This window comes from Anser anser (assembly GCF_964211835.1).
Source record: "Anser anser genome assembly, chromosome: 7".
Classification (NCBI taxonomy): Eukaryota; Metazoa; Chordata; class Aves; order Anseriformes; family Anatidae; genus Anser; species Anser anser.
This window is the reverse complement of record NC_139727.1, coordinates 20,921,096-20,944,805: the sequence shown is the minus strand read 5'-3', so window position 1 is coordinate 20,944,805 and position 23,710 is coordinate 20,921,096. Positions and strand designations below refer to the sequence as shown.

Below are 23,710 nucleotides of genomic sequence, written 5' to 3'. Positions count from 1 at the left end.
TTGTTTAAATGAGGTCACAGATGGCTAACAGGAAGGTGCATTTAAACCTGAAAGCTCATTCTTATAATTGAGCATAATCCAGCAAATACAGAGAAAAGAAAATGCATTTGATTTTTCTGCTAGCCACCATCCCCCAAATTCAGACTGAAGTCACTTAAGCTTGTTTTTCTTACTGGAACCCTTTTAGTTTGGAAGGGCGCTGGGGCACGTGAGGGACTGCAAATTGCTGTAGCTGATGTCGGTGAGGTACAGCCTGGGAAGGCTGGCATGCCTTGTTCTTCGGTGTAGCCATCCTGCACGACTTTCTCTTGAGCCGTGCTGGGATGGAGGGTTCCCAACTCACTCTGAAGCAAGCTAGGACAATTGTCAAGCAAGCTTGACAAGCTAGGACTATTTTGAGAAAGGGCTGTAAATATGTTCTGCAGCTGTCAGAGGGAGAAGCAAAAGATGTCTAGGCAGAACAACAGGAAAGAGGTATGGGCCAACTTGTCCCTTGCTGCACTGGCAAGAGCTGAAGGCAGTACCGTGGTGTCAATTCCACTATCTGCTGCTGAGGGGCTGGAACTAAATTTCCTTTTTTCTTCTCTCCCAACCTCTGTTGGAAGTTGGACAAATGCGCTGCACTAGTATAACCCTTCTGGTTGCTGGCAAAGAGGAGGAATGTCTACTTTGTCTTGCTGTGCTCTTTACTTTTTCTCTTCTTCCTTACTGACGTTCTTTACCCTTCAGAATTGTTCCACAGCGTGTGCGTGCCTTTCACGGCTGGGTTTGATGAGTGCTTTACCTCGGCTGCTGTTCAGAATGAAATTAGGAAGGTCTTGAAAATTTCTTCTTGATCACTCACATAAGACAGTGCATCTTTGTGAAGAAAGATGAGGCTTGTAATTGAGGAGACATCTGTTTAAAAGAATAAAATTATTCCACAAAATATGCTTGTATAAATCTTTGACTGTAGCTTTCAACACTTCATCTGAAGAATTTATTGCAAGCTAATTATTTCTGGGTTAACCTATTGGTATGACAGTGGTTATTCTGAATAAGTGGAGTTGAAGAACCCTCGCTCATTTGTTGGAAGGAAATGGAGAGCTGCCTTGAGTGTTTCAGTTGTGATCTATGAAATAGTTAAGGCTAGTTAACAGTTGACTTTCTTTTCTTTTCCAGTGTGTTTGGCATTTGTGAATTGGTCTTAAAATAGTACTTTATTCTTCTGTACTTTAAAAAAAAAAATCGGGATCTGTATGGTGAATGTGTTTGGAGGTGTGTACAGCTACAAGTATTTCCTTTCTGCCTGAGGAGTTAGGTCACTGCCTCCTCATCTGTTGAATTTACAGTAGGTGAAGGAGTTGTGTTGGCTGAGAGGCTTTGTAATATTTGGCAAACCTGGCACCTCGTTCATATGCAGTCAGATGTACTGCAAGGAACGATTGCAAATCACTTCGTTCTCTTGGATACAGGCAGTATTGGAATACTGATAGATGAATGGATTTAAGGATTTTTTTCAAGGTCTTAAATTGGAAAAAAAAAAACAAAACTGGCTCCTAGCCAAGGAATGTTTTACTGGCTGACAGAAGCTGTGGAAAGTTAAGGGTGGTTGTTCCCACAAAGAATTTCATGGCAACCACCAGATGCCTTGCTGGTCTGGTTTTTCACTGTGAGTGTGCTGGAAATGTATCCAGATACAGTCCCTCTGTCTGACCGTTTTGTCTCTTGGCTCCTGTAGGTATGCCACCGTTGAGTTTTAGAGCTTCCTGTAAGGCGTCGCGCGCTTCTGGGAGTTTTGAATGTAATTCCTACCAGTACAGAAACGAAAAGGAGTTGCATTTTAGGAAAATAAAGTATACTTGTCACCGTGGGTAGACTGCCTGATCTGCTTGCTAATATTTTGTTTAACAAATCATTTGATACTTCCTTTGTCTCATTGGAAATGCGTAGAGTTTTGCATTTAACTGATAAATGTTGCCCCAAAACTTGTAAAAAGTTTATTTATGTTTGAGACTTCTGCTTTTCTCCACTTCATCTCTCTGACTCTTCTGCTTCTCTTTCAAATTTGTGTGACGAATTCCCCTCTTCTGATACTTAAGGGATAGTCTCTCAGCTAAATCTTCTAAAGGAAAGCAGGCTGAAAATCTTGTTCTATAACTGCTGTCACCCAAAAGATAAAAACACCAAGCTGTCTTTAAATGAAACCATTGCTTGTGATCAAGTGTCCTGCCTTGATACTTATATGAATGAGAGAGATTCTAGAATATCTTTATGCTGCTGGGCTTCTCATCTAACTCAATAACTTTATTTTTCAGTATCAAGATAAAGAGGAAGTTGTTCTATGGATGAATACAGTAGGACCCTACCACAATCGCCAAGAAACATACAAGTACTTCTCTCTTCCTTTCTGTGTGGGATCAAAAAAAAGCATCAGCCATTACCATGAAACCCTAGGAGAAGCACTTCAAGGAGTTGAATTGGAATTTAGTGGTCTTGACATCAAATTTAAAGGTAAGCAATTGAAAGCACGTTTAGTTGCTTTTAAAAAAAACATGAGCCTGTAAAACTTGATTTTTGAGTTAGAAGAACTGAAAGTCTGCTGTCGCCAGCAACTGAGTGGCTTTCTCATTGTTGCTTCTAATGCCCTGCAAGGTTGCCTGCTCCTGTTTGCTTTTCAATTTACAAAGTTTACAACACCCCTTAAGGAAGGTGCTTAGAGCAGACGCATGCTTCTGAAATAACTGATTATATTTTATAGAGTAAAATTAAGCTTTCTGCATATGAACAATTAAAAGCATATTTACTGGAATTAATATTCTGTAATTATCAGTTCTGACAACGCATTTTTTTTCTGTTATGTTGAATACTTCTAAACCCTCCGCAATTGGAAAGGAGGAGCAAGTACTCAAGAATTCAAAGTTCTTCTCTAATAAGTTAATTATTATGTCCGTCTGTTTACTGTCTTGTTTAAAATACCTTTGGCAAATACTTCTGTGGTATCACATTGGCTCCAACTTCTTGCAGATATATTTGTTGGTGTTATGGAATGAGACTTCTACTGCAGAATTTCTCTGGACTGTGTTCTTTGGTACTCAAAGTCTTTCCAAATACTGTAACTGGCAGTTGTAGTGCTATAAGTAACAATAGATTCGCTTTGCTTATATTGAATGTAACATTTATATATTTAATCCAATTTGGGAGCCTATGCATGTTAGATATTTTTTTTTTTTCAACCTTGAAGGCTATGCTTCATTGCATCAACAGTGCTTAACTGGATGGGGAATGTAAGCATAATGTCTCAAGTCTGACCATTTGTTGTCAGATGGGACTTAATTTTTGTAGGTTGCAAAAGTTTTATCCAAAACTTGGCATCTCCAAAATAAGAGACTTGATTATACTTGTGTTATTAGGTGGATAAATTAAATAAAAAAGTAAAAGTTGGTTAAAATCATGAACACTTCAAAAAGTTTTAAGTTATATAAGTGATTGCATCTCTGTATTAAAGGAATTCAGAGTTGAATCTTTCCTTTAAGAATTGAACTGTGCCTGCACAAACAACAAAAAATATTCCTGTTGCTGATCTGCAAGATTTGTAGCCTGCTGAAAACTTTAATCAATGTGAGGGAAAGAGCTTTCATGTCAGAGCTCATAGATTACGTTCAGAAACAAATTGGAAAGAACAGAGAGGGCAACTGGCAGCAGTTCAACATGTCTGTGAAAATTAAGCAAAACTTCTGTTGACAGAATACGATAAATATTTATTTTTACAGCTGGTTATGTCTAATTTTTTGCTGCCTCTAATTGCTACATCTCTGCTAAGAGGTTGTTATTTCAGGGACAAGTGTACTTTCTAGATTCAGCACCACACTGAAAAGACAAATACTGTTAGGAGTGGTGGCACTTTCTCCATCCTATTCCTAAAGCAAAGTAAGGTTTATTTCACCGTTTTATCCCCCAATTTATTTTCTGATCATTACCCACGACTAATTTATTCCCCTGTCATTATTATCTTTTTGCCAGGGCAAGGCTGGGAGGAGTACTGCAGCAGATTGTGCTGCTCCTCACTGCTTGGCAAGTCTGTCCTGGGCCTGCCTCTTTCCTTATGGATCTGGAAGTAGTAATTAGTAGTCTGTTTTTATAGTGGAAGTGCTGAGATGATATTGAGGGAAGGACTGGTTCAACAGCAGGAGCTGGCTGAAATGCTTGGAGAAGTTTCTTCTCCAGAGGTGCAAAAAAGGTAGAGCCTCTGCTGTATCACGAGTACGTGCAGCAGTGAGGCTGGGTTAGGCTTGCAAAGCACAATCTTCTTGCTCTTCCTGAGAGAAGAGATGCAATAGATGAAATTTTCAGTTTATCTTTTGCTTCTTCTTGTAACCACCTTATAACCTGAAATTTTATGGAGTTTATCTTTCCAGAATGTTTTCTGCCATTTCTGAGGGAAATATGCAGAAGGAAAGCATTAGGCAAGTCCATTCTTCTGTGAATAACTCTCAAATACTTCTGTAAAAAAATTAATTAAGAAATTAACATGCTTGTTTCAGTAGTTTTCATTTAACACTTGGAAGAAAGGTACATAACCCCTGTTTTCTTACACAAAAATAAGTTGAACTAAGGTGACTGAACTTTAAATTAAAAACAAATAAAAATGAGTTCCTTTCTTGTCATCAGAGTTTGACTTGACTGCAGTAACAGGTAAATGTGAAACTGCATCTTGTTCATCATATTCAAAGAATTATTTAGGATGCAGCTGTCAGTAAGTGAAGTACTACACACTGGATAAATAAAACTGTCAGTTGAATCAGTGGAGCTTGTCAATATTTCTGAAATAGAATAGGAAGCTGCAAAATCAAGGCTCTGCAGAAGTATATCCTGCCAGAAAGGGAGGTTTGCACTTGGATGCTCACAGTGGTGACTGGTGGGACAGATCTACAGGGTAACCAGGCATCCATGAAGTAGTGTTCCTTGTTGCATTTACAAATGTCATGTGAAAGGACACCTGTGGCCATATAGGATAGCTGGATTTCCCTTTTGTTACAAATATGGACAATGTTGGTCTTTTTAAGTCAAATCTGTATAAATATTTTTGTGAAGAAAGTCAATCATTAACATACGCTTACCTTGTAATAAACCTTTAGGGTTTTAGTCGGCTTAATTCTCTTGTCAAGCTAAATCTAGAGTAATGATGTTTTTTATGTAATATGTCAAGTTCTTTATTCAAGCATTTCAATTGACATGTTCTACACATTACACCTGAGACCTAGTGAATTATTAAACATACTGAACATTGCCTTCATAGCAGCTTCAATTAGAAAATTAATTTTTGACATTGCCATTAGTACATTCCCAATTAGAGAAGATGAATTTAAAGGGGAAAGGATTTTTTTAACATACTGAAATTTTGCACTTACTTAGAAATGTTATTAAATTACTGTACTTCTGAATAAGAACTGCTTTCCCAAAGCTTCTCTTCTATATCACCTCTAGAGAATGTGACAGGTGTGCAGGGTGATGTTCAGTGTACTAAGAGACGGTCGCATAGAAGGCTTTATGTGGTTTATATGTCTGTAGTTCATAGGTCTGAATGAAACCTAATTGATCAGATTTTATGGGAAATTTGAGATCTGGCATAAGTGTACCTCCTTTTGTAACACATTTTGCTTTCATTCTCTTGTAAAACTTTGTTATTGTGCTACTGATGTTAGTGAACCTGCAAATGTTACCTCTTTGGCATCCATGAGGTAGGCACTATGCAATACCTGTCTCAAACTTCACATTCCTCTTACAACCATAACTTAGATTAAAAAGTATCTAACAAAGGCAAAACTTTAGATCTGGTAAAGCTGTAATGAAGTAGTCTCCAGCTTCCACAGCCACTGAATGCCCTTCTAAGCTACTTTTATTTAATCGTGGCCTTAAGTGTAGCTGTCTAATTCTGTCCTGTAATTAAAAATAAAAAGGTTTCTCCCGAGCAACAACTGATGGGATAAAAGGAAACACCCTTAAGTTGTGCCAGGGGAAGTTTAGGTTGGATATTAGGAAAAATGTCTTCATTGAAAGGGTTGTGAGGCATTGGAGCAGGCAAATGCAGGGAAATAGTTTAGTCACTGTCCCTGGAGGTATTCAGAAGGTGTGTCTGTGGTGCTTAGGGACATGGTTTAGTGGTAGACCAGGCAGTGCTAGGTGTGAACGGTTGGACTTGATGATCATGGACATCTTTTCCAACTGAAGTGATTCTGCGATCCTGTAAATCACAGCTCAGTGTTCCTGCTGGCTGGAGCGGTTGTCTTCACTCCCTTTGCCTGGCCTTCCTGGAGGAGTTGTTTTAGGGGGAGGTGGGAGGAACTGGACTGCATAGTGTGGCTGAGAGTGAAATGTCTGCTGCTAAAATCATGCATGTCTTTTGCAAGAATTAAATGAGGTTGTTTTGAATAATTCTGCTGGCTTTTCATGTGTGCACTGGATTAACTTGTAACATGGTTGATCTACAGCTGATTGTTTTATCACTGTGAGGGCTTCTTGGTGTTCTGGATGCTGGAAGGAAAAATCCACAAAAATGGAGGAAGGCAGCTTTTTCGTGACATGCTGCTATCTGCAGCCTAAGTCGGGCATCAGTGCCATCATTTCCCTTCAAATGATATTTCAAAGTCTTTTTTTTACAGCAGCAAAAGCCAGTATTTACATCCCCCAGGATTAGACACCGAATGGCTTATTTCAGTTAGCAAAAAAAGCAAATTCCTAGGGTCTGAAAGCCCATGGAGGAACTTGGCATTGTCTTATAATCTACTGCCAGATTTGTTTTAGTTAATAACTGCAAACAAAGGCTGCTGTATTCAGGCTAAAATGGGAAAGGTCTCTCAACAGAGTATGTATGTGTAGTTCATATGATTTTATTTTAGTAGTAGCACTTGCTCCCATTCCTGTGTGCTGGTTCAGCTGTTTGTGTGGCTTTTTGGTGAACATACAGGCAGGAGAGAGAGCTGCTTAAAAATAACCTGGCCCATACCACTTCCCCCAGATCAGGCTCTGGCGCTCTGCAGTGCTTCATTTAACAGGCTCTACCAGTTGATCTTTTTGAAGTAACTTCACCCCTATTTTAATTCGTGTGTGTTGAACCTCTCTGTGTTGAAGAATCCTATGAGAATTAAAATCTAACATTAGAAAGGGGCTATGTGTTACTTGATATTGCATGAAACTGCTAGAGAGGGAAAATAAAATGCCAACTATTATGGAAAGAATTAATCCCTACTTAGCAACAGATCCAGAAAGTAGGCATTATCCTTTTTTGTTCTTTAACTAATGTCAAGGTGACTCAAAAACCTGTTAAAGTGAAAAAATGCCAAAGACAGGCTTGGTTGTGTGTTGTGGTTTTTTTTTGTTAACGTCGTCCAAAAAGTATAGGATGCAGCTCAACAGAGGCATAAATGCAAATTGAGGCCTGGATTTCTAAGTCTTTTCCCATTGTAGTGCCAGCTTTAGTGGCTTTTCTCTCCTGAACGTACCTGTATGGATCTTGAAGGCATAACCCACAGATGCTTCAGAATGCTGGCTTGAATGATTTTGTTTTTCTCTTTGTTCCCAGCCTTCTAAATGACTTCGGAGCAGTAAAATGTTTGTCTAATATGTCAATTTGGAAAAACGATTTTTTCTTCAGTGTACATATGAGGCTTAGAATGTACTCCTTACATCTTGGAAGAACTAAAAATGGAAAATGTTAATGTTTCCATAGGAAATAGGAGAAGGAGTTGCATCCACTCCAGTGCCAGTGGCACTATTTTCTCCAGGGCTACAGGAAATTACTCCGACTGTGCGGGACTGCTGTTGGTTAATTTCTTACTGTCTTGCTTCTCCAAGCTCTATATCAGATTTGCTTGACCAGAGTTACTGTCCGTACTTTTGTTTTCACAAATTATTGTTATCAGAGATAGTATTTTGCGTTGGAAATATTCTGCTTATCAGTGTTTTTTCTTCTGTATAGGTGATTGTTTTCTTGTTAAACTTTGTAGTAGTAGTGTGTAGGAGAGCTTGAGTAAGCTGAATTTTGATACAAAATAGAGCTTTATTTAGGGCTCAAATTAATACTGTTTACTAGAAGTGGGTCCCAGTTCTCAGTGATAACAAAGGAGGGAGCAGGAAGCTGGGATTTGTTTACATTCACTTTATTTTTTTACTATTTAGAGAGAGAAAACATTCACATAGAAACAGCTGTTATTTTTTAATCTCTAAATCCATCGCTGCCTGAGTTCTTGTAAATATGAGCCCTTTTGTTGTGTTTCTCTTGAAAAGGAAATTGAGGTGTGAAAACGTGGCTGTTAACTGTGCTACTTCTGATTTGTAGATGCTGAAAAATAACTTTCTGGCTTGAAGGGGTGGGTTTTTTTATTTCCAAATGCAGCCTCTTGTGCATTCTTTGCATTGTTCCTACTTCTGTTTTCTGTATTTTTTTTTCTTCTATCTTTACCCTGATTGCTTTGTTTCTTCCTGTATGCTATCTTCTTGAAATAGCTCAGAACTTTAAAATACTTTCACTTTATAATGAACAGTATTCCTAGCCCCCATGGGGACAGTCAATGAGCCTGGAAATACTAAAATGGAGAGTGAATATTGTCTATAGTTTTATCTATTTGTTAATAATTTCATAGCTTTTGTTGAAGTAAAAGTGCTCTCACGATCTATATGTCCAGGTAAAGCTACCATCAGCAAATGGATCTTCATCCTGTGCAGGTAAAATAGCACAAGGATACTCTGAAACCTTTCCTTATCCAGTCAGTGGGAAGCTTCTTCATATGGAAAGGTAGAATTACAAGAACAGTCATGTAATTGCTTTAATGGTTCTGTTCTAAATGTCCTTTTCTGTTACCTACTTGAACATAGCCAAGAGGAGTAAAAGACTCCAGCAGTGCCCATTCTTCCATCTGCTTGGTTTGTGTTTGTTTTGAGCCAGCTCATTAATAAATCATTAACAGTGCTTTATTTATTTTTTTTTCAGAGGATGTAATGCAGACTACTTACTGTGAAATTGACTTGGACAAAGGAAGAAGAGATGCCTTTGTGTATGCTATCAAAAATCACTATTGGTACCAGATGTATATTGATGACTTGCCGATATGGGGTGAGTGATGTGCACTAACAACTTGATTGCAGCTACAGGATTACAACCCACTGTGCTAGTGGGTTTTGTGAAGTCATCAATGAATAAGCTTCATTACAAGAAACTCTCAAGTATGTATAATTTATGTAATCAAGTAATACAAATGAGTTAAAGGGTTATTGCTTTGAAGGAAGAAATAGGTGACTAGTACTAACGAAGTGCACAAGCAGTGAAAGCCAGGTTTGTTTCTCAGCTACTGATTTAATAATACTAAATTCTTAGGGTTAAATTCTTCTAAAAGTTCAAGTAAGTGGTAATTAGATAGGTCAAAGATAAGGTCCATGTTAGTGTGTTCAGGAATCGCAACTTCCGTAAAACATTGTCTCAGTGTTATTTTGGTAGTTCCTCAGTGTGTTAATAACACAAGGTCTGTTTGATTTACTTTTATGGTAATTTTGTGGCTTGTAACAGCTTTGCATGTGCAGTCTGTGGTTATATGGAATAGTTTTATTTCATATGTTCCTGTACAGTTCTTAAAATTGTTCTTGCTGAGTGCTATTAAGACCAGTGCTTCTGGTCTAGAAGTGCTTGTGTGTTACATCAATTTTATGTGGCGTCACTGCTGTTGTCTCATAAACTCTCTGTTTTTGTCACTCCCCTGTACCTAGTCACAATCCTAGTAAAGAAAGCTCTGCACATTACACTTCGTACTTTACAGTAATAATGATCAACCAAACATCCCAAACTCTAACCTCTCTGTTGTTGATGTAAACAGAAGGGAAAGGAAAAGCACCACAAAACACTGTTACATTAAGGTTTTTGTTGCCTGTGTTATGAGAAAGATACAAAACCCCACAACACCTACAAAAATACAATTTAAACCTAATGGTAGAAGTCCTTCGATCGGTAGTATGCTGAATGATGCTACCCGTCATTTCTCCATTCTGACAGAAGCTGGTTTTCTTTTTTTAGCTCTTACTTACAATTTTAGTTGTTTTTAGAAAGTGACTGACTCTTGAGTCCCAGCCAGATATGCTAGAGCTTTATTTATCTGTTAGTCAGGAAGTCTCTTCCTCTTTTATTTTTATCTCTTTTTAAGAGATACATTAGAGTGTCTGACAGAAGGACTAATACCATCTTAGTTCTTTTCAGCTGGTTTGCCTAGGGTGTGTAACAGCTCTGTGATAAGGCTTGGAGTAGGTCCTAATTAATTGGTAGCCTTTACTGTGCTTCTTGTACAGCTTCCGGGAGGCTTTTTAAAAAGTATGCATGAATCACAGTCGTTGCTACAATATTTTTTTTTTTTGGTTTTCACCTTTCAGAAGAGGGAGGGGGGAAAAAAAAGGCAACAGATTTGCCTAGATTGGTGGCAGCTTTAGACTGCCCAAGGGTGATAGATGCTAGGCCGGAACCATGTGTGGCTAGTCTCAAAAACTTTTTTTGACTAATATTTCTTGTTTTGTCTTTGGATTTTTTTTGTCAGCTCAAATACTGAAGAACAAAGATACTTACAAAACTTTCTATACACTGACAATTTTATGTTCTGAACTGAAAAATCCATTTTAACGTGAATCTGGTGTTTTTAATGTTCTTCAGTAGCGTGCTCCCTATGCACTAGAAGTCATTCCTAATGCTACAGCTTACAAACATGTGGGCTCTGGGTATCATCTTTTCTGGGCTCATTCAGGTAGTTTTGTAGTGCTCTTCTGTCTCCTGAAAACTTGAGTTAAATTCATTTTGTGTGTTCTTCATTGTCTTCCACCTTAGTAAGGCTTACGAATGTCAAAGTCAGTGTGACATATGCACAACCATTAACGTTTGACATTATCCTTAGAAAGTCCTCAGAACATCCAGTAAGGAGTACTCTGCTTTCAATAAAGTCCAGGTGTGAAATACCTTTCTTAACTGTTGGAGACTGAAAGTAATGACTTCAAACTGCTGTTTGAAGGCTTTGGAAGGATTGCACTTTATGTTTTGACCTGAAAAGGGCAACTAACTCTTTTTAAGTGCATTCAGATAAAACTGTTCAATTTTCTATTTCCTCCTGTGCTGCTATCCCCCAGTGGAGTAGCTAGGCTTGCCTGTTTCAGGACATCTCCCGAAGTATATGGAGCAGAGTATTAGTTCATTCCTTCAGGTGCAGCAATTGATCAGAATGTCCTTCAAGTGGTTTAGAGATCTGTATTGTCACTGTTTTGGATAATGCCATGGGAACAGATGGTGTGCCAGGTGTTAGGCTGTATGGCAAAGGCGCAAACTGCTTCACGTATGTGGCATATACGAGGCAATTCTGACAGATCAGATGAGCATAAGTAAAAAATACAACAGAAAATACCTCCTTGAAAATTAAAAGCACATGTAACATGTAAGTGCCATTCCTTCACACTTGCTTCTTTGTTGTAACCTGTTTCATGTCCTTCACCTACTTACTCTCTCCCTCCCTCCTGGTCTTTGTATGTCTTGGGTGCTTTTATTGTGGGTTTCCGTCTTGTATGTCATCTTCTCTATGATGATCTTGACATTTAAAGATAATGACTGCTTGTTTTCTTTCAGTGTACTTCATTCTCTGGAATTTTTCTATAGTAGATTATTCATTTTGCAGTAGATTATTGAAAAATAACTTAATCACAGCTAACAATGAGCGAGCTCTGCTTCAGGAGCTTCTGAGCAGTGGTCAACATTGGAGGTGACCAAAAATCTTCAAGTAAATGATTTTTAAAATTTTTTAAGTGAAAGTAACAGAGTAGTCAGGAACTGTGTTTTTTGGGGAACTAGCAGAAACTTGTGTGCAAATGAGAGCAAAAAGTGTGTTGTGGGAGATCAACTAAGGAGCAGAGAATGAAAGCAGAGTTCTGAAAAGGAAGGGGAGTGAGTGAAGGGATAGGCTGAACAAGGAGATGAGAAAATATAGAAGTCTGGGGCTAACTTATATTCACAGAATTTAGATCTGTGTTCAGTTAGTTCTTCATCAGGTGAGAAGTCCATAAAGAAGTCTATAAAATTAGAGGAATTGTTGCTAATTCTTTTGTTGCTTGTGCAGTGTTTGTAGCTGAATGTTTTGGTGTTTTAATGCCACTGCAAAATGCTTCTTGCAGGTGACTTTAATACATGGACCACACCTTCAATCACAGTTCATAGAAGGAACATAAGGTCTCTGTGTTCTCTTTTTACTGCAGTAATATTATTTTATAGCTGCCAAAACTTTTGTAATCTATATTTCTAAGCATAATTACATAATTTTTGAAAAGCATACCTGTAATAGATGCTTAAACTTGTTTCCTGTACAGGTATTGTTGGAGAAGCAGATGAAAATGGGGAAGATTATTACCTTTGGACTTACAAAAAACTTGAAATTGGTTACAATGGCAATAGAATTGTGGATGTCAATCTGACCAGTGAAGGAAAGGTGAAACTGGTGCCAAACACAAAAATCCAGATGTCGTATTCAGTAAGTAATCTGGTGATGCTTGTGTAATAAGAAACTCTACATGATAAAAGAGCTTTAAAATAGTTACTTGTGTACCTACAGCTATGTATGGATGTAAAGTTATATTAGAGGAAGATGCATCTTCACTATTTCAAATTTTTTTTTCATTACTGAAGAATCTCGGTAGGTTTATTTAAGAGTAAATGTAAAATGAGTATTTTTGAAATACTTCAAATCTACCAAAGCTTCTATAATCTGCAGAAAAGTGCTTTGGTAGGAAAGGAAGATGTCCAAAAAGATATGGAGTCTAGAACTGTAGAGGACCCTAAAGAAGCGACACAATTCCTTAATGTATGGAACATCTGCAACATAAATTTGAGCTGGATTCTGAGTTAGGAGCAAAACCCACTATAAACCTTTGTATTTTGCTGGCAGTTAGTATTAATGCTTACTTTGTTTTTGCAGTTGCAGTAGAAATTCATAGCCTTATTTATAAAGTTTTCTTTGAAGCCTTCTGCTTTTGTATTGAATTGTTATGATAAAAGGTAATGAATCAATTGTGTTTGCTGATCTGTGATAATGATTTTTTTTGTTGTTTTCCCTTCCTTGATTATTTGACATTACTTAAATCTCTAATGGATCACTTCTCTCATGTTCACCACACAGATACAGAAACTAGTTCTTAATGCATCATTTTTCTACAGAATGATAGCAGTAGGTGTCAGCATAAGATTTTATTTCAGAGAATATTCTTGCCGCTATTATATTTGCCTTATTTTGAATAAGCTGTACTGTTTGAAGCGCAGGTAATTGTTTTTATCTGTGCTTTCTCCAGTTAAGTTCCTGATACAAAATTGACAGTAGAATTTTTGCAATTTTCTATTTCAAATACCACCAGCATTATGAAGTCCATGTGCTCTCTTAATTTGGAGCTGGACAGTGCTGAGTAGCTGTCAGTAATTAAAGTAACATTAGATGTTTCTTTTAAATACTTTTGGTGTACAGAGCTAAAGGCTTATCTTCCCATGTCTTTTGGCACCACTGGACAGTTGCTGGGCTGGCAGGCTTGTGGTGTTTAATTCCTGAATTGTATCAGGTGGACTTACTCTAAACAACGGTTCTTAATTGCAGGTGCTGTAATGAGAAATGTATCTGCTTAAAGCAGTGCTGAACAGTGTTCAAAGTTCTGAGCTGTTCATCTTGAACCATGCTGTAATTTGAAGTGATAACATTAGTATCGTACCTAAGAGTGAGTGTAAACTTTAAGTCTTTCAGTTTTAGTATGTCACAGGACTGTGGTGAGTGATAGGGGTATTCAGTTATGTTTGTAAGCTTTCTTCTATAGTGAGTAAGAAAGCATCTTCTGGAAAAGATAGATGCTTGTCTTGTATTTTAAAACATGCAAAACAGAGTTGCATTAGTTTCATGAACAATAAAAATCATGATGTTTCTTAATCTCAGCATGCTTTTGAAAAAATATTAGCATAGATTTGTATTTAATTTCTGGAATTGCATTTAAAATTTTGAATAAAAACAATATTGTGAAGGATTCTGACAAATACTTTTTGTACCATATTAGCAACTTCATCAGTACAGTTAACACTTCCAAATCCAAAGCAGTGCTCTGTAGAGCTTAGGGAGTTGACAGCAGTAATACATGCTGCTACTCTGTGACAGTATGGCCATAAATGTATACTTTTCCAATTGTTTTCAGCCTTGTTTATTGCTGATTGAAGTGTTCACGTTGCAGAATGATGTGGCCTTAAAGATTTTAGGTGGCAGCTTTTTGCTTGTAGCTTTCAAAATTTTAGTGCCTGTCTTTTTAGGTCTACCTTGAACCCTTTTATCCAGTTTCCTTCCAGGCTCCTTGTGTCTCAGTTTATGCCGTTTTATTTCTTCTTGGCATGTTTTAAATCTCTTATATTTTCTCATCTCCCTCACTTCTGCTGGACTGCTTCTTTTTTCCTTTGGCACTGTACTCAGAGAATTTGAGTACAAGATGCTGATGTCATTGAATACCAGTTTCAATGCATGGCAGCAAGACGGATTTCAGCTGCTATGAGGGGAGCAGAAGTAGAGGAAGTTTTCATCACTCATTGCAACACTGGTAACGTTCTCCACAAGCCTCTTTCTGTACGAGTCAGTACATGGAAATGTTGAGAAAGGAAGCCTGCAGTCAGAAAGCAATCTTCAGAAAAGCATCTAAAGTGGATGATTTAAAAATTTTGTTTTGGGTTTCTGCATGTGGGTATAACTGAATGTTATAACAAGCTTCTCAAGTGTAAATTTTTCTCTTTGTAGGTGAAATGGAAGAAGTCAGATGTGAAATTTGAAGACAGATTTGACAAGTACCTTGACCCATCTTTCTTTCAGCACAGAGTATGTACTGTTCTAAGACAACCTTCTAAAATAACGCTCTAAAATGGGTGTGTTAGTTCGGAAGATGTCATGGATTTTTTTGTCTGTTCCCATTACTGTTCTTCTAAGGAGAAAATGAGTCAGGGTGACCAGTTTGAAGCAACCAGTGATGAATTTATTTCTGGACCTTACATTTATTCCCTCAGTGTCTTGGTTGTGTTTTTTTTTTTTGTTTTTATTCTTATTTTATGTTTGTGAATTGTCTTCTGCACTGAAGCAGATAGGTATCATCATGCACTGTATTGTTAAACTTACTGAAATCACCCATCCCGTTGCTGTTGTGAATTTCAGGCCAAAAGGTGGATTGCAATTTTTAGAAAGGAGCATTTTTGGGCTTGGGGTTACTTTTTCTTTAAATTGCTTGCCTGTTGTATGCTCTGGCAAGCTGGCTTCTGCCTCCTTTTCCCTTTGCAAATTTGTGAAATGGCGTTTGGGTGGCACAGAGGTGGGAAACTACTTTTTTATATAAAAACATAAGTTCAAACAATCACACCTAATCATAAAGTGAATGTTGGAACTCTCTCTGAATATAATCTTTCACAAACATTTTGAATGTAATTCTTTGATTGAAACATTGGCCATCCAATGTGCTTTTCTGTTATACAAAAAGCTTAATTGTGCTAGGCTCCTTAAACTCAATATTGCTGTGTTGTAAACTGCTTGAGAATTACAAAATTAACTTAATTGAAGTAGCACTCCGGTACTTCAACTGAAGTACAGTAAGCAGTGTAGAAGCTTTCTATGTAGAATCTAGGACTGCAACAACAACTTTTTTGGACAGACCTGAAGAACCTCAGTTGATATGGCATAGAGCTACTAGGCAATAGAGGGTTATTTAATAAAATAAAATAAAAAATCTTCAGGTTAGTTATTTCCCCTCTTTATTGTTCCTTATGTCTTTCTGGCCTGTAAATTTGAGGTTTTCATCCCATTTAGCAGCTGGCAAAGAAATTTTCCTCTATTTACTTGATGTTGAGAAATTTAATTCTTGTTAGTCTGATATATTGATGCAGACTGGAGCCTACTGGACTGCTGTATTAATGGTAAGGTGTTTTGGGACAACAAGACAGGCAGGTCTAAGACTGTATGTTTTAAGTGGTAGTTCTGTTGCTTAAATAGGGTGGCTCCAGTTTTCTTTAGTGCTTCTTCAGTAAATGTCTGCATGCAAACTTCAGGTGTGCAGCAGATACTAGGCAATTCAAGTAGATACAGTCACACGCTCAGAAGTGGTGGAACTTCAGGGATACAACTGTACAACTCCACTGCTTGTCAGTTGAATAACTACAGTATGTACAATTCTGATTGAAGTAAATGCAAAGCAAAAAGGATTAGCGTAAACCAATTGGTGTTAACAGTTGTGATGGTTTAAACCTGTTATTACAATCTTCTTAAGGGTTGTATACTGAGCTACACTTTCTAAAATTAGAAGTTTTACATTCTGTTTGGAGCCTGGTAAAAAAATAGAAAGCATACTTGTCAGAGGCCATACTTTGGTCCTCTGCAAAGGAAATGTTCTGTTGGTTTTCTGATCGTGAACATACCTCTTACTATCGGAAACCTCTTTAGGAAGGCAGCAGTACATTGTGTTGCCTTTACTTTGCCCAAGGGAGCATGCATGGAGTTGTTCAGACTTTGCTGGTGCTTAACTAAACTGTGGTACCTTGGTCATGAGGAAGTTTGGCTGTTGAAAAGCTTTGTGTGGTGTTTCACAGGCCAGTTTTAGTGGGGCGTTAGCAGACTGTGCAAATCTAGTGTTGCTTACATTAGTGTTGCTTACTTAGCTAGTACTGATAAGCTGTTCTGTTATCAATGGTATATCTGTATTGGAACAAATTTGAAACACATTTATGAATCTGAACCTTCAGGATGTGTTTTCTTTTTGTAGATTCACTGGTTTTCAATTTTCAATTCTTTCATGATGGTGATCTTTCTGGTTGGCCTAGTGTCTATGATATTAATGAGAACTTTGAGAAAAGATTATGCAAGATACAGTAAGGAAGAAGAAATGGATGATATGGTAAGATCTGCATTAATATTTTTATTTCAGGCTTACTGATTTCTCTTCATATGTTCGTTGTGTTAGCTGCGATTGAATGGCTTTCTTCGGGTAGACAGAAAACTCCCGATGTGTGTCTTGGAAGTGTTAATGGTTTTCTTTGTAACACACTCCTCGGTTGCAACCCAGAATTCTGTCTGTAGTCACTCTGTTAATGTTCATACTCAAACTTAGATTAAATGAGGTCCATTCTGAGTGTGTAACAGAAGCCTGCTTTTTCTTCTAAGTGCTTCAGGGAATTTTGGAGGCAGGGAGGGAATCTGATAGAATTTATTGCATCCTGCATTTAGATGGTAATTTTTAACATCTTAATAAGCATCTGAAGAGTAAACATCTCGCTTGAATGTATCGAATCTAGGAGAAAAGTCATACTTACACTTGAAGTTGCTTTACTAAATCAAACCTGTAATATATAATTAGCTTGTGTGTTTAGTCATCATAATCAATGACAGACTTAATTTTTTCTTGTTGTTGTTCCTAGGACAGAGATCTAGGTGATGAGTATGGGTGGAAGCAGGTCCACGGAGACGTTTTTAGACCATCCAGTCATCCTCTAATATTTTCATCGCTTATTGGTTCTGGTTGTCAGATTTTTGCTGTGTCTCTTATAGTCATTGTTGTTGCAATGATAGAGGATTTATACACAGAGTAAGTGTAATTATGCTGTGCCTCCCACATATAAATGATTAAATGGACAAAATAATTACAAAAATTAATGTCTTAATTGGTCTCAAAAAAAAAAGTGTTCAAGAGTTTGTAGCAAATTATCAGTAGTATTATTTAGGAGAGTTCTTTTAACTTTTAGTGACATTTTGTTGTACTGTTGTCACATGACTTGATCTCCTTTAACTTCATTAAGCTTTTTGAAATGACATTATTAAACTGTAGTTTATTTCTCTGCAGCATTGCTGGTAGATTATTTGGGAAATAAGTGTTAGAAGGTACATGGTTTCACTCCAGTTTTCATCTGGAGTGACAGCATTTTCCTGTCTTAACCTTTTTTTTTTTCCTGTTCTGTAAAGATTGTTGTATGAGCTTACCATGCTGTGACAATGCATTAAGTCAATTTTATTCACAGCTCTCAGGACGGGAGATTTAATCTCTTACATTTTTTGAATCAGATGCTTCTCAACCAGTGTTGCATGCAAAGCCTCCAGCAACAGGTGGTCTTTGTTCCTGACTGGAGACAACTTTCTTAAAACAAGCTGTACTCCAGTTTCCATTTAACACACCAATTGTGGTTCGCCTCAGTCTCTACCTTGCTTTTGATTTTGGAAACTGGAGAAAAGTTGTGTGTTTTTTTTGTGTATGTGTTCTTTTTCCCTTTCCCTTGCATATCACCTGTAACCGTTGGTTTAACAAGTTGCAATACTTCTGATATACCACTAGAGAGAACTCTTGTTTCTGAATTTACCTGCCTTTTAATAGCATGTTTACAGATCTACTCTGTAGTCAGTATCTTGGCATATTTTCATTTTTCATAGGGTGTTACTCCCTTTTTTGGTCCCATTTGTCATATTCTGGATAGGCTTATATACACACTTTTAATTGTACAGCATATTGGCCCTTTAAGAGAGGGATTGAAACCATTTTAGAATGTTTGTGCACTGTAGTGAAGCTGTACGTTAGCAATAGCAATTGTAAAAGGCATCAGAACAACAATTTTAAAAATTATGTGTACGTAATCTTTTATTGCAATAGGTCTTTTTATTATTTTCCTAGTGAATTTAATTCTGTGTGTATAACTGAGCAGTTGACCAAACCTCGTACAAAGAATTTGTATGTTGAGGAAAACAGCAGTGCAAGTTGGAAAATGCTGTAAACCAGAACTACAGAATGATTGCCTATCGATGTTCTTTGGGTCTGTTAAAACTCTTAGAAGTCAGGCACCTGATACCAGCTAAAAGCTTCTCAATGGAACTTGATCATGTCAGCTACTAATTTATTAATACTGGATTGTGTTTTCAGCAACTTTGCCATTAGAATATTTAAAACATAAGTGAGTAACCTTTGAGAATAAGAAATTTTGAGATAATTTTAGATGAGCATCTGCTGGTCACATTACAGGTAGTCTGTGTTTCCGCATGTCACTTCAGACTGTGCTTGATCTTCTGGGTTTTTCTGTATGTTTCCAAAGTGGCTTAAATCAGGAGAGCTGTTAAAGCTGGTCTCTGTCTAACTTTTTAAAACAGAAAAAACATTTTCAATACAAAAAAATATCACTTTTCTTAAATGAAAATATTGTTTATTTTTTTTAACAAACGAATATTACTGTACTGTCCCTTTAGAGTGTGTGACCAGCAGTATATTTACTTAGTTTGCTTATTCTAGTCATGAAAGCTGACTAAAGATTGCTTCTTTGAGTAAGGCAGGCATCCAGTAACTTTTCATCAGAAGCCGAGATACCAATAGTCTGGAATCTCTCAGAGCAACTAATGGGGAGATAATACAGCAAATTGAAATTCTTTTGCTGCTTTTTGCTACCAAAGGATAGCAGAGGGACGTGGGGAAGTAGCTCTATTCATGAATAACATGTCTAGCTATTCTTAGATGTCATTTTAAAAATGTGTTTTGGGATGGTTTTTATAATTTAAAATTATTAGCTTTTGCCTGTAAAGTTTCAGAAGATATGCCAAAATGAGTGCTTCAACATTTAATGAGGTGATAATTTCAAAATATCTAAACTCTTCTGATTTGACTACTCCATGCTGATTTGTGGCTTCATTATAGTTTCTAAATCAGGTTTTCTAATTTTCTGTAAGATGAACACTTCCAATCTTACAAGTTAATTTCTGAGGGATGGCAGAAACATCATTCAGAACCAGTCTATTTTTGTTAGCATTGGCCTTGATATTAAGCAAAGAGTAACTTCTATCTGCAGTAGTTGAATCTTACGCTTAATATTAAATAGTTCTTAATACAAATCAAAATGCAAGTGTATTTTGGTCTGAGTTGAGATTTTGTACTTAATTCCACTGAAAATTAAATGAAGATTAGGAAAGAATGTTGTATGTTGCACTACTGTTTTCCAGATTGAATTAGATTTGTCCAGAAGCTTTGAATACAAACAGTTCTCATTTTTTATGTAGGTTCTACAACTTACACGCTTGCTTTTAATTTTCATATTACATGAAACTATTAGTTTTTTGTTTATTAACTTGTAATAAACTAAACTTGCACACTTTACATTTTGCTCTAGTACTGTTTGCTTTTCTGTTTCATTTATTAAATCACTTCTTGCAGGAGAGGATCAATGCTTAGTACAGCTATATTTGTTTATGCTGCAACATCCCCAGTGAATGGATATTTTGGAGGAAGTCTTTATGCTAGACAAGGAGGTAAATTGTTTTCATGTTTCAGCATTTTTGGTACATTGCTAAATGGAAATGTTATTTTCTGACTTACACTGGTATAGAAGTATCTTCATGGAGTTAGGCCATTCAGATGGAATCCATTAAGATAGAAAATATTTTGAATACATAACTTTCATGTTACTTTCTATTCCATATTGGCTGTGTATTCTAACTAAAGATAGCTGAACTATTTGGTTAATTTAAAGGTAATAAGAAATATTAAAGATAATAAGAGCTATTAGCAGTTGTATCTTTTATGAATTGCTTGTTATACTCTTTCATACTCAACTTTTCAGACTCAAGCATAACTGCTTGCGTCATGACATCCAGAGAGTAGTGCAGTCTTTCCCTCTTCTGTAACGTATGCTGTTAAGCAGCTCACGTCATCTCCAGATGACTCCTACATAGCCCTCCTCAGTGGGTACTGTTGGGTTTGTTTTCTAACACTGAAAGGATGAGTGTACAGTACCTACTAGGACATGAATTATGGGCAGGGAAAAGTGTTTATAGCAACTTTCTGAAGGAGATTCTTCTCCTTTTCAGTATGTGCTCTGCTTTGTACATAGCAAATTGAAAATGAGTATCAGTAGAGAACAGAAACCCAACAAAGCTGACATAACAGATTTGGACAGTGTGTATTCAAGTGCTTCCTACCATACCTCTCTGAATTATGACTAATGGCATCCTTGTAGTTCCACTAGCTTCATCCATTCCCTATGCAGCAATGAGAGACTAATCAATATCTATTATCTTCTACGGTGCTTTAGGGAAAATAATTCTGGTCAGTTTGCAAAAGATGTTTACCTCCTTAATAAATGTCGTGTTAGTATTCAGTGTCAACTGTACTGAAATCTATTCTGAGTTTGGAGGTTAGATGTCTATATTCATGTGTTGTATGTATCAACCTAATGATTTGTAAGTAAATCAGTTACTGATCTAAAATGTTGTACTCTGCTCTACAGTTGAGCCAGATTTGCATTTTGTCTCCAGATCAAATGTAATAAGCTGTGAAACGCTATTATGTTGGCTCGTGGTGAAAATGTATATGATGGTCTTGAAAAGTGCGTGCTGTTTTTTCTGGCTGTTTTCAGTGCATCTATGTTCTTCATAATTAAAATATATATATGGTATTTAAGAGCTTAGAAGGTGAAGGGAATACAGATAGTGAAAATTCTTAAGGTATTGCCCAAGAGGTGCTTTGGTTTTGAGCTCCTCGGGGAGCTCTAGATATGGTAATAACTACTGACAAGTGTTGCTGTTTCCTTTATGTTTGGGGCTTAGAAATAATTTTCCTTCTAACTTTTCTACTATTGAAGATGCCACAGTTCAGTTTTGCTGTATGTTAAGCGCTGTGGCATTTTGCTTTATACCAAGGATAGGCAGTTCTTTAATGCATCCTGAATGCATGGAGTCAGCATAGTTGGGTCAAGTCAACCTGGAGCAGGTGTTACCTGAAAGCAGCTGTACTAGTGAGCTGTCCCCAGAGCAGTGCAGAGCTCTCCTTCAGTGCTGCTGTAATACTGGGGTGTGAACAGGCTCTGCAACAGGGCCAGCTCTGCTGTCTCTGTCACTGCTAATCTGTAGCCTGAATACACTCTTATGTTTCATACCCTAGTTTCTTTGGCCAGCTTAGTCAGCATATGCTGCCAGCCAGAAAGTGATCACACTGTATCTCTTTCTCTCGTCTTTTCACCTGGCTTAGTAAATTGATTAATGTGCTGCATCTTGCAAGTTTCCAAGAGCCAAATAAAACTGTTAGCTGAGACTTGGCTCTTGTATCCTTGTAGTATGTTGTTACTTATTTATCTTTTGGGGGAAAGGAACTAAACACCTAAATTTTGGAGAGCTTGCTGGTATTTTGTTGAAGAAGTTATCAATTCCATTGGAATGTTCCTTCTTACAGGAAGGCGATGGATAAAACAGATGTTCATTGGAGCTTTCCTTATTCCGGCAATGGTGTGTGGAACTGCCTTCTTCATTAACTTCATTGCCATCTATTATCATGCTTCAAGAGCTATACCATTTGGAACCATGGTGAGTCATTTTAATGGAGAATTTAAACACCACTGTAGACACAAGAAAACTACCTTTTAATCAAAATACAATTGTGAGTCATAGCTTTAGCTTTCTAGTTAGAAATTTATTCTGAGAGGGTTTTAAGTTCTTCAAGTATAATTTCTTTTAATCACTACAGCTATTGGGTGCCAACAACAGTCCTCTGCATAAAATGGCACTTCTGCTTTCTGTTCCATCTTCATTCTGTAACAATCTTAAGTACAGCATGTAAAGTTAGTAGTTTGATTTTTTTTTCTTCTGGATGACCAATGCAAACTGGCTATAAGCTAAAATGCAATACAAAAAATACAAAATAACTTTTTTTTTTAATGGAGTAGTCATTACTTTTCATGTTTGTGCTGGTTATAGTTACTTCCTTATAAATAGTATTTTTAATGCCTGCCTAAATACAAAATTTATACATTTATCGAATTAGTTGTTATAAAACTATTAAGTACAAAATCAAGTTAAATGTGTATAAACTGTTTGTTTTTTTGTGTGTTTTTTTTCTTCAAGGAGTTAAGTTAAAATTTTATCTTTGTCTGTTTTTATTAATCGGTCTGTGCCCCAAAGGAATATTGTATTGGTTTATCTTTCCTAAGCTTGCAGCCATGTACAGTACTGTCAGAAAGGTTTACAACAGTGATCTCTGACATGTGTAAAGAGGCTCTGTTTTACTGCTGAGCAAGCATTTGTGATATCAGATTTCTCACTTGTATTCCCATTTGGAGCTCAGAAATGCTGAGGGAAGGGAATTCCACCTGGGTTGAAATTTGTCTTGTAAATCTGTTCAACTGACTTGTATTTTAAGATCATGGAAACATGTATGTGTAAAAGCAAATGGGAATATAAATCTTCAAGGGTCACTTAATCGGGATGTTAGGACTCTTTATACGTAGTGATTTTAATGATCTTGAGGTTTTATGAACGTTTGAATCATTATAACTGGTCATAAAACTTCAGTGGAGTTAGCAAACTTTTAGTAGGAGTGGGTTATGGATTGGAAACTTCATCAGAATAAATAATGCTCTAATAATTTTGAATTAACTAATGAAGCTGGTTTGTAGAAGGCAATGAAAATTGTATGAAATTACCATGTTATGCTTCAGTCTGAAGTCCCCGGGAGGCTTTCTAGCTACGTGGATAAGATACCTTTGTATCTTTCTGCTTTTGTTTTTAATGTAGTGAATCTTCCACAATTCTCTACTGTAAACTTGCTGCTGATTTCTTGTTTTCGGGAAGTAAAATCTCTGTCAGCTAAATATACTAAACTCAGAAATGACTTCATTTGCCCTGGGATGTCTTGAAGCCACCCTTCTTGATTTAGTTGC

General features: G+C 36.9%; 1 protein-coding gene across 1 annotated transcript in view; it reads left to right on the top strand.

The window, feature by feature from the left end:
* The window catches only part of LOC310902822 (transmembrane 9 superfamily member 3-like), a 44,212-nt gene that overhangs the window by 6,208 nt on the left and 14,294 nt on the right, over window positions 1–23,710 (top strand). The window contains 8 exon segments of the mRNA XM_083844935.1: window positions 2,298–2,493; window positions 8,969–9,091; window positions 12,358–12,518; window positions 14,799–14,876; window positions 16,801–16,932; window positions 17,453–17,619; window positions 20,215–20,309; window positions 22,228–22,358. Of these exon segments, the coding sequence (XP_083701061.1) occupies window positions 2,298–2,493; window positions 8,969–9,091; window positions 12,358–12,518; window positions 14,799–14,876; window positions 16,801–16,932; window positions 17,453–17,619; window positions 20,215–20,309; window positions 22,228–22,358 (1,083 nt within the window).